Source organism: Condylostylus longicornis, unplaced genomic scaffold (genome assembly GCF_029603195.1).
Source record: "Condylostylus longicornis isolate FDR11 unplaced genomic scaffold, ASM2960319v2 ptg000045l, whole genome shotgun sequence".
NCBI classification, from domain to species: Eukaryota; Metazoa; Arthropoda; class Insecta; order Diptera; family Dolichopodidae; genus Condylostylus; species Condylostylus longicornis.
This window is the reverse complement of record NW_026578014.1, coordinates 259,378-274,269: the sequence shown is the minus strand read 5'-3', so window position 1 is coordinate 274,269 and position 14,892 is coordinate 259,378. Positions and strand designations below refer to the sequence as shown.

At 24.6% G+C, this 14,892-nt stretch overlaps 1 protein-coding gene across 1 annotated transcript; it reads right to left on the bottom strand.

Annotated features, from left to right (window-relative positions):
• Window positions 1–1,193: 1,193 nt before the first annotated feature.
• On the bottom strand, window positions 1,194–12,973 carry LOC129610594 (organic cation transporter protein-like). The gene is made up of 9 exons (XM_055523206.1): window positions 12,880–12,973; window positions 10,433–10,773; window positions 7,500–7,707; window positions 7,312–7,420; window positions 6,964–7,113; window positions 2,961–3,366; window positions 1,827–2,066; window positions 1,514–1,780; window positions 1,194–1,445 (listed from the first exon to the last, which is right to left on the bottom strand). The coding sequence occupies exons 2-9, from the start codon at window positions 10,576–10,578 to the stop codon at window positions 1,325–1,327; spliced, it is 1,647 nt and encodes a 548-aa protein (XP_055379181.1). The 5' UTR covers window positions 10,579–10,773; window positions 12,880–12,973; the 3' UTR covers window positions 1,194–1,324.
• Window positions 12,974–14,892: the final 1,919 nt, after the last annotated feature.

Here is a 14,892-nt window from a genome sequence, read left to right as displayed (position 1 = left end):
ATAGTTTCGTTATCAATTATTCGAAAATTTACTAGAATAAGCTTTATCTAGCTGTATTTTATGAATGCAATCATCATCCCAGCTTAGAAAACCTTAGTTTATGTATATTTCAAGTTTTGCAATATAAATTCGATTGCTTGAAATAAATAAAACTTTATAATGGTGTTTTATAACAGGTCTTATTTTGATACAATACTGCGTTGCTTCTTAGAACTTTATTTGGATATATATAAGTACGAGGTGCAAGGATCCTTTTATTTTGAGCTGTGCAAATATTTTCTTTAGAGGATAAAAATACGTTGTTTTTTTTCTTTTCGTTCTAGACTTGAATTTAAATTTCTGAATAAAATACAATAAAAAAAGAAAGTAATTTTTAAGTAAGAAAAGTTGATAAATGAATATATTTATCCTATACATATATAGATATATTATTGCATTCATATGCATGCAAACAACATACATCCTTACACTTTTAGAAAAAAAAATGGAAAGAAAACTCAAGATTACATATTATTTGCTCAGGAATTCTATGATTGTAAAATTAAAATTTGAGTTTTTCCTTATTGAAAATTCTGGTCTCGATTCGATCAGAGTTTTCATATTACTTATACATTTATATAGTCCAGGTCAAGACAGGCTGTTGAAATTATATGATTTTTTTTTTATCAATTCCGATTGAATATGAGAATAAAAATAAGAAATGTAACAATAATTTTTCTAATAGAAAAAAATGAGGAGGAAAAAGTAGTTTAAATTGAAAATAAAGAAGAATGTTTTTTTTTTTCAATTTATCTAGCAATTTGTAAATATACAAATCGTTTTTTATTTGATTATATAGATTATATAATATAATAATGTATATATACATATGTGCAGATAATATATAAAATTAAAAACGGAAAAAATATAAATTCAAACAAATTGAATTAAGGATGATAGTTAAATAATGAAAATTGGCTGCAATAATCAGATAATTTGATAGAACATAAAAACAAAAATATTGGTTTTTTTGTTTTTGCTATTCAAATATAAAATTTAAAGGGCAGTGTTGGCGTTTGTGTATACAACAGCAATAATATTTGCTGAAATATCATTGGGGTTTCCTGAGTGAAATTGTTGTAAATGTTCGTCCTATATTCCATTTATAAGTTAAAAATAAAAACTTCAAAACGTTTTTTTTCAAATGTATTAAACAATAACAATTGTCTTTGGTAAAATTTTTCTTTAAAAACTTACTTAAAATGTATCACATCTAATTTGAAAAATACTTTATATTTTACATTTTTATTATAGTTAAATTATTAACTTTTGAAGAAAAAAAAATTTAACAGCCTAAGTTATCTGTGGAAGTTGTTCTATTTGTTCTATTTTCAAAACATGAAAATTGGAAAATATTTTCTCCACGACCAAATTCTTCAGCAGCTTCTAAAGTACACGGTAAGGTCCTTAAAATAAACAAAAATATAAAGAAATAACAATTTCATATCCCTTTACATTAAAAAATAACGCTTACCTATTTAAAGTTTCTGGTAATAATAAACATAATCCAGCTCCAAATAAAGATAGGACACCTAGAATTAATGCTGGAAATGGCTGACTTAAATAAATAATGTATGAACTTAAGAATGTGAAGGCAAACCCAGCAACATGAACAGCTGCAACACCCTGCCCCCTAACACAAGTTGGTATTAATTCGGTAGCATATTGTGCTCCTGAGTTATATGCAACCGTAACACCAAAACGTCCAATAATTGCTAGAGTTGTTACAAGAATAACATCTAAAAATTAAAACTTTATAATAATTTTTATAATAATATAATCAAGGTGATTTGCCATTTATTGATTTGCCATAAAGTATAATTAAACCGGAAGCTGCTGTAAATACTCCACTCATTAATAATGAGCTAGATGCCATTGCTTTTCGACCAATTTTGTCTTGAAGTAAAATTAAAACTATACACGCTGGAAATATTGCTGATGCACTTAATGAAAACATTATAAATGGTGATATTCCAAGTCCTTCAACATTGCGGGAAATTGCATCATAACATAAGGTTAGGACCATTCTAAACAATATTGTAAAAAAATAAAACCATATTTAATGCCATTATTTTTTAATAGCAATAATAGTAAAAATTAAATGCAGTTTTATTCAATTCGTAACGCCAGACGTAAACTCATATTCCTCAATTAAAGCCACATAATATTATACAATTGATCTGGATTGCAGAACAAATGTATACGGAAAAATAGTGGTAAAGACAATTCATTATTTATCACTTATTAGATCAGTTAAAAATAAACTTTCAAAGTAAAAATATAGACATAAATTGACAGGTCGACAGTTCATGAAGAACCACCTAGAAATGGCTTTCCTTTTAATGGTTAATAAATGTAACACTTCAAACGTACAACACTAATAACAGTCATCTGCTTCAAGGAGAGTTGGTAGTAGTACCTTTATTCCAATAGATATAGTTTTAGATTTTTATTTTTAAAATTGCTGTCACATCAATAATATTTGGATTTAAATATATTACCCGGTCTAAACAGTGGAAGCAGTTTTAGAAGTTTATGCTCTTAAAGGAAAGATGTTTAAGTTGTATTATAAAAGTTATTCTAAAAAGAGTTTTGTAACCAAAAACAAAATTACTAATTTAAGAAAAAAAACTATTAACATTGAGAATTTTATTGGCCGAATTAGTTTCAGTAAAATTATTAGGAAGACTTAACTCACACGAGATTAAGATAAAATATTAGTAGTGGAAGGTCTGGGAAACTATCATTGAGTCAAAGAACAGAGACACCTTCTCTACGAGGCTTCTCCTATTTTGCCTGCCGAGGAATGATATGGTTAGGAAGTACAGCTTTGAAAAAAATTTCACATCAAAATTGGGTGACAAGTTACTGGGCAATATATACAATATTTATCATTTAATATACAATAAGTATATACTTACGACTTAAAAAATAAAATTAATGTATTTCTACGAAGTCTTGGCGTTTTAAATAACTTTAACATATTTACTTCTTTCGTTGAATTTGCCATACTTTTGGTACAATTAATTTTAAACTCTTCGAATATGTAATCTTCAACATGTACACCATTAAATTTTGCAACACGTTTTAAACATTGTACTGCCTTATCATATTGACATTTTGTTACCAACCATTGTGCACTCTCAACTACCAAAAAATATGATAATGGAACTGTAAGAAATGGTATACCAGTTACTAATAGAAACATTCTCCAATCACCAACATAAACAGCAATCCATGGTGTTACTGCTGATCCAATACAATAAAATATACCAATACACAAACTTAGACCAGCTGTACGCATAGATGGTCTAATATATTCCATTACTGTAATAAAAAATTTATGTTAATCAATATTTTAATAAGTTTCAAAAAAAAAATATCGACAAAAAATATTGTTCTCATAATAATTGAAAAAACAAAAATAAGTTTTATAATAAAATAATTTTTTTTTATATGCAGTGAAAGCTGAAGTTTGTGAGACATTTATATTTTATAATAATACTTTCTTTGATATTACGATATTGTTCAAAAATATTGTTCATGTGCACAAGTACGTAAGAATAGGGGTACGTACAAGTATATATGTACATTATGAAAATTCAAATTCGATGCCAGTTTCAAATTGTAATTGTTCAAGTACATATATGCATGTTTAATGAAAAATGCAAAAAGTTGTATTAAATTATGTTGTAATATACAATCTCTAGCAGTTATACAATATTACAAAAACGTAAGGGAAATAAAATATGTAGCACTTTAGAGAAGGAGATGAGAAATAAAAAGTGTGCGACGATTCGAAATTTCAATAAAAGTTTTCTTTTTAATTTGAAAATATTTACAGCAGATTATTTTTCAACAGATGGTAGAATTTAGCTTTTGAATGGTAAATCTATTTAATTTTATCAGAACATTTACTACCAAATACCTACATAAAATGTTATTACTAGTATGTAGTTACTTGTATGCAGTAAATGCACATACATTTTTTCGTATAAATAGTATCTATACGCGATTTTATTAATTACATTAATGTAGGTATATAGAAAACATCACAAAAATTTTCTATTCCAGAAAAATTCTCGCTGTTCGTAATAACACTTGGATAATTAAAAACTATTAAAAAATGTGCTCTTTTACTAACTGGAGGTTTATATTATTATAAAATAAGTTTTAATGTAACATCTCATGCCTCATAGTTTCCCTTTTTCTTTTACAATACATCATATAAATGCATAACGTATGTATGTATTACTTAAAAAACTATATATTTCTGGATAATAAATTGCAATAATATATGAAATGGGGAATAAAAGAAATTGTAAAATATTTTACAATTGACTGCTCAAATATACATACATATATACATACAATTATGAATATGGACTCATTTCTTTCACTAGCGTTATCGTTGACAATGATCACAAAACTATTTTCAGATTTCTGAATAGAGAAATGCTGTTAAAAAGGGAATATGTAATTTTCCTTGAAACAGAATGTAATAATATTGTAATATATTATCCTCTCTTTTCTCATTTAAAAAGTAATTTTTAAAGAAATGGAGAAGTAGACTGTAACAAAATGAGTAGTTACATGAAATGAATTAGAACTTTAATTTTGTTTTTTTGCAATTTTTTAGAACATGAGTATATAAAAAATGTATTTAAGTTTTAATTAAATATATGTATAACAAAATTTGATACGAATTTCAATAAGTCTATTAATCTAGTTTTTTTTTTGGATTTTTAAATCTTAAAATTTTGTAGCAACAATAGCAATACATAGTTTAAAATGAAATTTAATTTGAAAATTCATAGTTACATAAATCTGTATGTACATAAATTAATTAATATATTATATAGCAAGTTAAATTTTCTCATACATATGGCATCATGATATGTATAGATTATTTTGACAAATAAAACGAGTAAAATCATAGTTTTTTTTATTTAATTAAACCAAAACATGATTCATAGATTGAAATTTTATCAAACTTTCGAAAATTCATCCCTTAACTTCAGAACGTGGTCAATCAAAATATTTTCGGTCAATCAAAGTGAGCGTCGAATTCTGAGTTAATTTAGTTTTGTCTGTCAGTTAGTCCGTCCGTTCGTCCTAATGATAACTAAAAAACTAATTGAACTAAGTTCACCAAATTCTCACAAAAAATTTATTATAGTAAATGCCAGAACCTTTTTTAAATTCGATATGATCGAGTTACTGCTTGGGGGACCTGTTATACAACTTCCAAATTTATTTCGCTATATCTCAAAAACTATAAAAGCCGTGATATTGAAATTTCATACATTACATATTAGTAGGGCCAATGGGTTTTGCTCAAAATCGTAAAAATTTCTTGACTCCTTGTGGTAGCTGCCCTATGATTTCAATTGTAGTTTGAACATATCTTAGAAAATATTGAAAAGTATTGAAATTTTGTACACAAAAACTACACAGTACTGAAATTTTGCATAAATCAAGATGGTAATACGGTAACTTAAAGTCATAGTCTGTTCCATAGTCAGCTATAGCATATTTATTCGCACATAGGATTACAAATTCAAACGGGTATAACATAGTCAACTCAATTTTTTCTCGTTTATAAATGTGCTACTTTACAAACCATTACTTTGATTCTAATATTACCTATCAATTTTAGTTTATTATATTGGGGATTTTTTTTAATATATCGTAAATTTTTATCTGTATTGAAGAATAATAAACAATAAAAAAAAATAAAATGAAACAAAACAAATTATAATAGAATTGCATAGTAAAAAGTTTTATAATTTTATAATTAGTGCCCGAATAGTATTGTGGATGGGTAATAGCTATTTAAAATTAACATTCAATTATTATTCATGTAATAATATGTGACATAATATTGCCATAAACATTTAAATTACATGTTAAATAACTTCAAATATTGTGTACATACGTATACAATGTTAAGAATTTTAATTGGATTATTAAGTTTCTATATTATTGCAATATTTCATTAATTTAAAATCGAATTTGATGCGATTGAATTTCAAAACTTTTAAGTCAATTATATACAATATATCTCAGTAAGTACCTATCTACATATATATGAGCAATTTTAAAAAGTTTTAAAAAAAATTATGTACTGTAAAATTTTAATGATATACTTACTACTGAAATGGATATAGGAAAAAAATGGAATTGCTTTTCTAATAAGAAAAAAAAATTTGAATAAAATTTGAGCCCTGTTCACGTCGATTTCGATTAAAAAGCACTAGCATCCAATATTTTGATTTTAATTAGAGAGTTGACTCGAATCATGTATGCACAACATAGTATTGATTGTGATATTGATGTACATAAGTTTGTATTAGATTCTATTCCAATTGGATTAGATATTTTACTTAAATTTACATCATAACTTCATTATAGAATATTAATAAGCTAGTCATTTTAAAGCTATACGTGATTTGTTTTCTACGATTTCGTAATTTTTTAGTTTTTTACTTTAATGCATAATGTGAATAATATGTGCATTTCGTTCACGTAATTTAATTAATTTAAGTTCTTATTAATTTTAATTACATTCTAAATTTTGGTGTACTTAAATAAAATTATATTTGAGTTTTATTAAATGCTTATCTAATGCTACTTCTACTTATGAAATTTAAAAAATTTAAAAATATTTTGGATGTATTTTCTTATAATTATACACTATAAAATATTTACAGAATCGAACAAATTGCTTCATTTTTAGGTTGAGCAACAGGAGCTTTTCCAATAGTATAAAGCTATGCCTATTTGTGTATAATTTCAAGTGCAGTTAAATTTAGAGTGTGCTGTATATTTTTCTTAATTTATTAATTTTTTTAATTTATAGTGAACATTTTGTGACTTAATTTATTCGCAAGTTAATTTTTACGAATTCTTTTCGATACATACCCAATATATACATCATTACAAAATTACTATCAGTTGCCATACCAGCTATAAATCGGCATACACAAAAGAATTCAAATGATGAACAAAACATTGTACTCAAATTTCCAGTCATTGCAACCATATTTGCTGATATTAATACAGGGAGTCTACCTTAAAAAAATAAGGAAATCAAATTATTTTCACTAAGATTAATTAAATTGATCATTGTTAAAACACTTAATTTGGAATTATGAAATTTAATACGTATTTTTGAAAAATTTTACGAAACACAATTAAAATTAGCACATGTCATAGAACTGACATATATTGTACAAAACGTGATTCTAAACGTATAAAAATTAAAATTACCAATTTTATCAGCTAATATTCCAAACAACAAAGATCCAATAACTGATCCAATAAAAAACATTGACTGACCAACAGTTGTTTTCCATTTTAAATCACATACCCAATTTAACTAGAGCCAAAATAAAAACAAAATTACAAAAATCAGTAGTTAAGTTTCAATTAATTCATTCATATTTCTTTCTTCTTACTTCAGTTGTCATACTATGATAACCAAAATCATAATTATAAATAAATTTTGTGCAACTTCTTTTATTTATGATTATTTCGGTTTCAGATTCATTTTGTCTATCACCAAGCATAACATTATCATATGAAACACAAGATGGATTTTCAATTCCTTCGTAAATTCTTCTTATTTCTGTTACATTAAGCTCAAGTAATAGTTCATGATAACACCTTTTGTTAGTGCAATAAAATGACAATTGTGTATACAGGTTCATTTGAGGTTAAATTCACACGCAGATAGTGAACAAAGAGAACAAAATAAATTAGCATAACGTAATGAATGAAATATAATTTTAAAAGAAAATGAAAAGTACTTAAAAATATTAAAATTATTTTTTTTTAAATTGCACCGTGTATAAGAGATAGAAGAAGCAAGAATATGGAGCACACATATTGTACTATATTCAATTTGCACCCACATTTCATATAATTTCATTCCATCACATATTCTTACAAAAAATTTATTATTCTGAGTACTAATTACTAGTAGAAGCTGGGGTGCCAAGTTCTCTTTTGGATGCTCAGCATATATTAGGAATTGAATGAGGAATGGTGAAAGACGGTGAAAAAAATACAAAACTATAAAGAAAATTAAAAACTATAAAAAATCGTTGTATGCTAAGTAACTAGTACAATAAAGCTATTAAAAAAGTATATGCGTATATAAAAGTTTTGGTAATTGAATAGTATGAAATTTTGGAAAATTATCTACATACATAATTTTTTCAAGTTATTTCATATTTTAATATAAAAGTTTTCTTTTATTGAAATGAAAATTGAAGGAAGTGCATAGGGAGCCCACTATAAAATATAATAAAACTATAAGTATATAATTGTACATAATTATACAACGAACTTTTATGGGGAAGAAATTCTTTTTCTTATTGCTCAATTTTTAACATATGTCTAAAGATAATTATTTTAGCTATTTAAGATAATCTTTGAAAATAAATTTCCCAGAATATTTTTATATAACATAAACGATTAAGATAGTATATTACAGTTAATTAGTGAAGTGTTAATTTTTTAAATAATGCAAAGTTTTTCACCAGTAATTTATAAAGTTGTAATATTTAAATGTATTTTGAGCTTGAAATTAATTTATTTTTTTGGTAAAATTCACAAAGAAACACTGTAAGATTGATTAAATTTATTAATTCTTTGTGAAATTATAAAAATTTTAAGGCAAACTAAATTTATTAAAAAGAAAGGAATCAAATTAATCTAACGCTACCAAAATCTGGCATTAATATTTGAGATGATTTCGGGCGTATTGCCACGCTTGTTGCTTAATAAATACATTTTAAGCATTTAATTTGGGACAACTTTTGAGTTACAAGAAGTATATCTCCTAAGGCACGACGAATTTTGCCCCACGAGACAAGAAATGTTGCTGATGTTGAAAGAATAATTAGGGTGTTCATTGAAGAGTCTGTTTTCCGAAAGCAGCTTATTTGTAAAATTTATTTTCTAAAAGTGATAAAGAGCATCACTCCCGCGTTCGGTGTTCAAATTGAATTTAGCAAACGGTTTATATTTAAATGATTTTATAAAATTTATTAAACTTCGAAATTATAACCATTATATACATGGTTATAATTTCATGGTTAAAGATCATTTATAATTTTTCTTCTAATAGGTACTTTTATACTAAGGAACAACTACGTTACGTGTAAAAATTTTTAGTAAGCTCAAAATTCTTTTATTTGTTAACGTTGTCAACGTCTGCTGCTAATTAATATATAAGCAATATGTATATAACAAATATATTTATGTATGTATATAACAAGATATCGATGATATTTCACGAATTTAATTTGTGTTATTGTTATATTGTTGTTATTCAATTGTATTTTTTTATGGTTGATTATTATTACCTTTTTGAAATTTTAATTACGTATATTAATAATAGGTGCACATGAATAAATAAAACTCATTAATTTTATTGCAAGTTTTATCATTATGATTTTGGTAATTTTTTTTTATCACCAAAGTTCATAAAACCCTTTTTTGTTTCGTAATGCAGAAAAGACTTCAACACGGGAACATGTAAATTGTAAACTTTTATAATTTTTCATTTTATTTGACTTCGTCGAACAATTTCTTTATCTTGTTGCACCAAAAGTTTGTAAAACTGAGGAGATGCTTTTTTAATGAGACGTTTAAATTTTGAACTCACTCACATTGAACTCACGCACAAATCTTAAACTAAATAAACACCCTGTTCTAGGGTACAATACATTTTTGCAAAAATTTTGTTTTAAAGGGGATTATACTGTATTCATATAAGTTTTGTAAAATAAAAAGCGTAGTGGGGGGAAATGAAAACAATTTATAAGTTATATATAAATGTATTTTGTTTATCCAATTGCTTTTATTTGAATATAGCCCTATATGTGTTTTACGTTATTTACTTTTCAATTGACATTTAATTTAACTAATGATCTTTAATTTTGTTTGATTTGATTCTACAATTTTTTAACAAAAACACAACTGCTGTAAACACAATGGAATTTGATGATTTATTAGAATTTACAAATTTTAATCAAAAATTTTTTTTTATAATTACTTATAATGAGTAACCATATGCTTTGTATCAGATTATAATTTTCCAGGATTTTTTTGTACAATAAAAAAAAATAGGTGCAGATTCCCGCAAAAAATTTTATGGGTCTTACTTAGGTTTTAATTAAGTTGAATTTTGAATATTCAGCCATATTGTGACAAAAAAAATTTAAATTTTTAATTTGTATTGGAGTTTATAATGCAAAGTGAAATATGTGGAAGAGCTTGATTTTATAGATTCATCGTTGGCTACGACCTCACAAAGTTAATTTTTTTTTCGTAATAATCTTCGTTAATTTAAGATCTAGAACAACATTTTTTTAACACTTACCAATGCTCTGGTATAAAACTGATTATCGTTTGTGAATAATACTGAACTGACGATAGTAAATTAATTATACAAAATAGGAACAGAAGCATAAACTGGTAACGATGAAAATCACCACATTTTTCAAGTACTTTATCAATTTCAATCATTGTGTCAATGTCAGCTTATTAAAAAAGTTGAAAATTCTCAAATACCGTTTTTCTTTTTATCACTGCAGTTTTAATAATTAATTTTAGTTCTTGTTGATTTGAAACTATTTCATTTTCTTTCGTTTTTCACTGTTCTACTAAATGTTGAAATAAGATTTTTTTTCCATGTGTTTCAAAAATCATAATACAACTAAACTAAATATAAATTTGAAATAATTCATAGCTTTATATCATAAGTATAATAAATATAATTTCATAATTGAATAATTATTCTAATGTACAAAATTATAAAGTAATTACAATTTGAATCAATTTAAAATAATGATTATCATTGGGCAATCTTTTTGTTTTCATATTTTACAGTAATCTTTAAAATTGAAATTAGATCAAAACAATATATTGAATCTGGACATAACTGGACATCTTATTATACGTTATCGGTTCTTAAATTATGTGAATAAGAATGCAGTCAAATCAAATACATAATAAAAAAAAAACGTTTAATGAATTTACAGAATTAAATATAAATTATAAATAAAAATGAAGAAAATTTTCGAAACTTCATCTCTTAAGTATGAAAGAAGAATGTTTTTAAAGGCTTCATGTTTGGGACATTAAAATATAATTTAGAATTTTGTAATCGTATATGTTTTACTTGATAAGAAAGTAATATTAACGGTTTTAATAAACTGGAATTTCTTACTATAAATTTATTATGAGAAAATTAAAAAAAAGGACATGCAGATAGTTGGCTGACGTGGCAGATAAAGCAGGTTCACCCTAATTATGACAAATTTGCCATTTTGCTACCACTATCCCGTGATCACCAGACCGTGATTGAGCATACAATTACCGGTGGCATATTTTAACCTAATTTTCCACACTCGTCCAGCCGCGTCCACATGCTATGCCCCACGTGACCAGTCCTGCTCCGCCCTCGCAGAGGCAGTGATAAATGGTCTCCTTCTTGTCCATTTCCAGACAGTTGTGACACGTTGTATTGAAGGGCAATCCCAGCCCAGCTACATGCTCCTGAAGCAGTACTTGCAATACAAACAAATATAGGTACTACACGCTATGTATGGAAAACTAACCAGAATTTGTGAGCTATTATTGTAATATACATGTACTTATAAAGTTTTATTCTGATTTTATTTTCATTTGTTATAAGTAATTTTTTTATAGTTACTAAATTAAAGTTAATCGGCAATAGCTATGGGTATCTTTTACCTTTATTTATGTCTTTAAAAAAAATATGTTCCTATATCACCTCTATAAATAGCAAAACTTTCATCAACAATTTAGATAATGTTTCTACATACTAAAATTGCGAAATAGTTTTTTTTAATATTTTTGTACATTATAAAATTAATTTTTCTAATTGACATTTTAATTTTGGACTATTCATTTTATAAAATGATTATTCAAACTTGAAATTGTTAAATTATAATTATTAATAATTGTCATAATTGAAAAATTAGCAAAATATATACATATGTATGTATGTAGCACATAATACTTTGGGTTGTTTTGTGTGAGTTGACTTGGTTTTCTGTACTAATTACATATGAAAAGAAAGAAAGGTTCTTTATAATTTTATTGTCAAAAAAAAAAATAATAAGCCTTATTTTTTAAAATGTGCTATTATGCATAATTGTCGTGTTTTATATTTTTGATATAATTTTTACAATAATATTATTCTTATTGTACTCGATTTTAATATTAAAAATTAAATTAATTTATTCTTCATAAATTTGCGTCATTTTCTGTTAAATTAATGCTTCACTCTGATAATGGTTAACCTTGATAAATTGTGTTTGCATTAAAAATATTTTTTTTTTTTATTATTTTTCTACAAAAATCAATAAATCTTCCCTATTATGAAATTTTATTTTTAACACTTTTCAGATCTATTAATTTTTTATTATAATATTCGATTTTCAGTTTTTTTATTGTTAAATTATTGATAAAAAATTATTATTCCTTTTATATTAAAGCTTAAACTCACTGTTATATTTTTATGCATTTAACAATGTATAAGTGAAATATTTAAAATATTTATTTTATTGCTGGCTTTATTCTTATTTAATATTCTGAAAAATTTATTATTTTATTTTAAATTCACTTTCTTTATGATAAAACCACAGAGAAATTAATTTTTAATTTTTTTTTATTTTATACGCTATTCTATCAAGTAAATTATTATAATAATATATTTAAAAGATATTAAAGTTAAAACATTTTATTGAATTTTAAATATAATTCAAATAAACCTATATAATTACGTATTTCCATACATACATAAGTATATTTCTTTATTACAATATTTCACTTATTTTACATTTATATTTTTTTTTTATTCTATACCGGAATATTAAAATCCCACGAGTCTCGATTAATTTTCCGAAATGAACTGAAAATTTTCACTTATTGTATAGGAGATTTAAAGTGATATTATTCGAAAAAAAAGGGAAATCATATTTAAAATAAATTATTTCGTTTGTAAATTTATTTGTATGTACATGTGTATATAGAATAGGGGTATATATAAAAAAATAATACAGAGACCATTGCTATCTTATTTAGAAGAATATTTTATTTTTATTTTTAAATAATTATGAACGAGTTAAAATGAATCATTCAAAAATTAAACTAAACTTTTAAAATCACTTACATATGTGCTTATTTATAAAATTATAAGACCTAATTGCGTATCACGTCTTTTTACTCACTGAGTGAGAAGCAAGTGTATTTTTACATACATAAATTTAATTTCGCATGATGTAATCAATTTTTAAACAACAGGGCGATATTTTTAAATTATACACCTATATGTATTTTGTTTTTTCCTACTTAACCCCTGGGACAAGTAAAGGATTGGTTCATAATGTCGTTAATAAACATGTCCCAGTTTCTTGCGGTTCTGAGTAGGTGGGTGACCATAGTCTTTATATTAAGGTTATTGATATTTATTGTTTTTTTTTAATTTTTGTTAGTATTTTAATAATGCACGTAATGCATGGAACTATATAATAATTAGTTTATACAATAATTAGTAATTATTTCATAAAAATAATCTATATTATCATATATTATATAATGTAATTATTTCATATTCAATATTATAATATAATATAGCTAATGTATATTAGTATATGAAATTGAATATAATTTTTTATAGTGATCTTACTCTTCTTTGAACCCGAAATTCTTCGGTTAAGGTAACGGTGCAATAACCATTACATAATTTGTCCACATTTATATGTATAAGATTATCGAATGAATGTATTTATCTATGGTGAGTAAGCTGAAGTAATATAAACTATTTTATATAATAATTAGCTTAACATTATTTTATTTAAATTCTTAAATAATTTGAAGATAATATTTTCATTTGTCCTGGTTTGTAAAAAGCTGTAAGTTATAATTATGTACAATTTTAATAATATGGTCACCATACGCGGCATAGAATACTTTTCGTTTTTGATATTTTATTTGATTTTTTGTACAAAATAGCTGATATTTAATATATATTATTTTTTCGCTATCACTAAAAATTTGATTGTACTTATATATAACATGTATATAGCATTACAACGAATATATATTTTTAAGTTAAATATATAAAGAACACATATCTATAGTACCTATGGTTCTTATGCACTTAAAATAATAACTTAATACATAAAGTATATATTATGAACAAAAAACGCCAAAAATGCGCACGCATCTCTGAATTAAAGTCACGAAAACTTTTATTTGTTCTAATTTTAAAGAAAATTATTACTATATAAAATACATGTAATACGTATAAGCACATATACCAAGAATGTATACATATTCAGAAATAAATAAAAGTAAATAATCATAATTTTTTATTTTAAATCTTTTAATGTGAATGCATACTTACTTATATTATAAAAACAATTAAAATTAATATATATTTAGTGTTTTAATAAATTAAATAGAATTTATAATTATATGACATAAAATTTTTAATTTGTTGTGTATTTTTTGATTTAAATATGAAAAGAGTGCTTCTTGTTAGACAAATTTGACAAATGTTTCTCTATTTTAGAATTATATACATAGTATGTTATTTGAATTTATTTGTACCCAGTAGGAAAAATGGTTAAGATGACAGTATACTCTTCATTGACATTAAACTTTCATTTAATTTTTCTCCGGAATATCGTTGGCGTTCAAATGTTTCTCTTAGTATAAAAATTTATCGAACGATGAAAGCAATTATTTTTGAAATTTTCATTAGCCCAAAAAATCACATCATTTTGTCCACTATCAGGTATGTGCTTT

Bases quoted from the DNA above. Each gene is read 5' to 3' on its own strand.
- LOC129610594 (XM_055523206.1), bottom strand. From the start codon at position 10,578: ATGATTGAAATTGATAAAGTACTTGAAAAATGTGGTGATTTTCATCGT. The intron at 3,367-6,963 runs GTATGTATCGAA...TTTTTATTACAG, and splicing joins TGTAATGATGTATATATTGG to TAATGGAATATATTAGACCA. The intron at 1,446-1,513 runs GTAAGCGTTATT...GTTTATTTTAAG, and splicing joins TTACCAGAAACTTTAAATAG to GACCTTACCGTGTACTTTAG.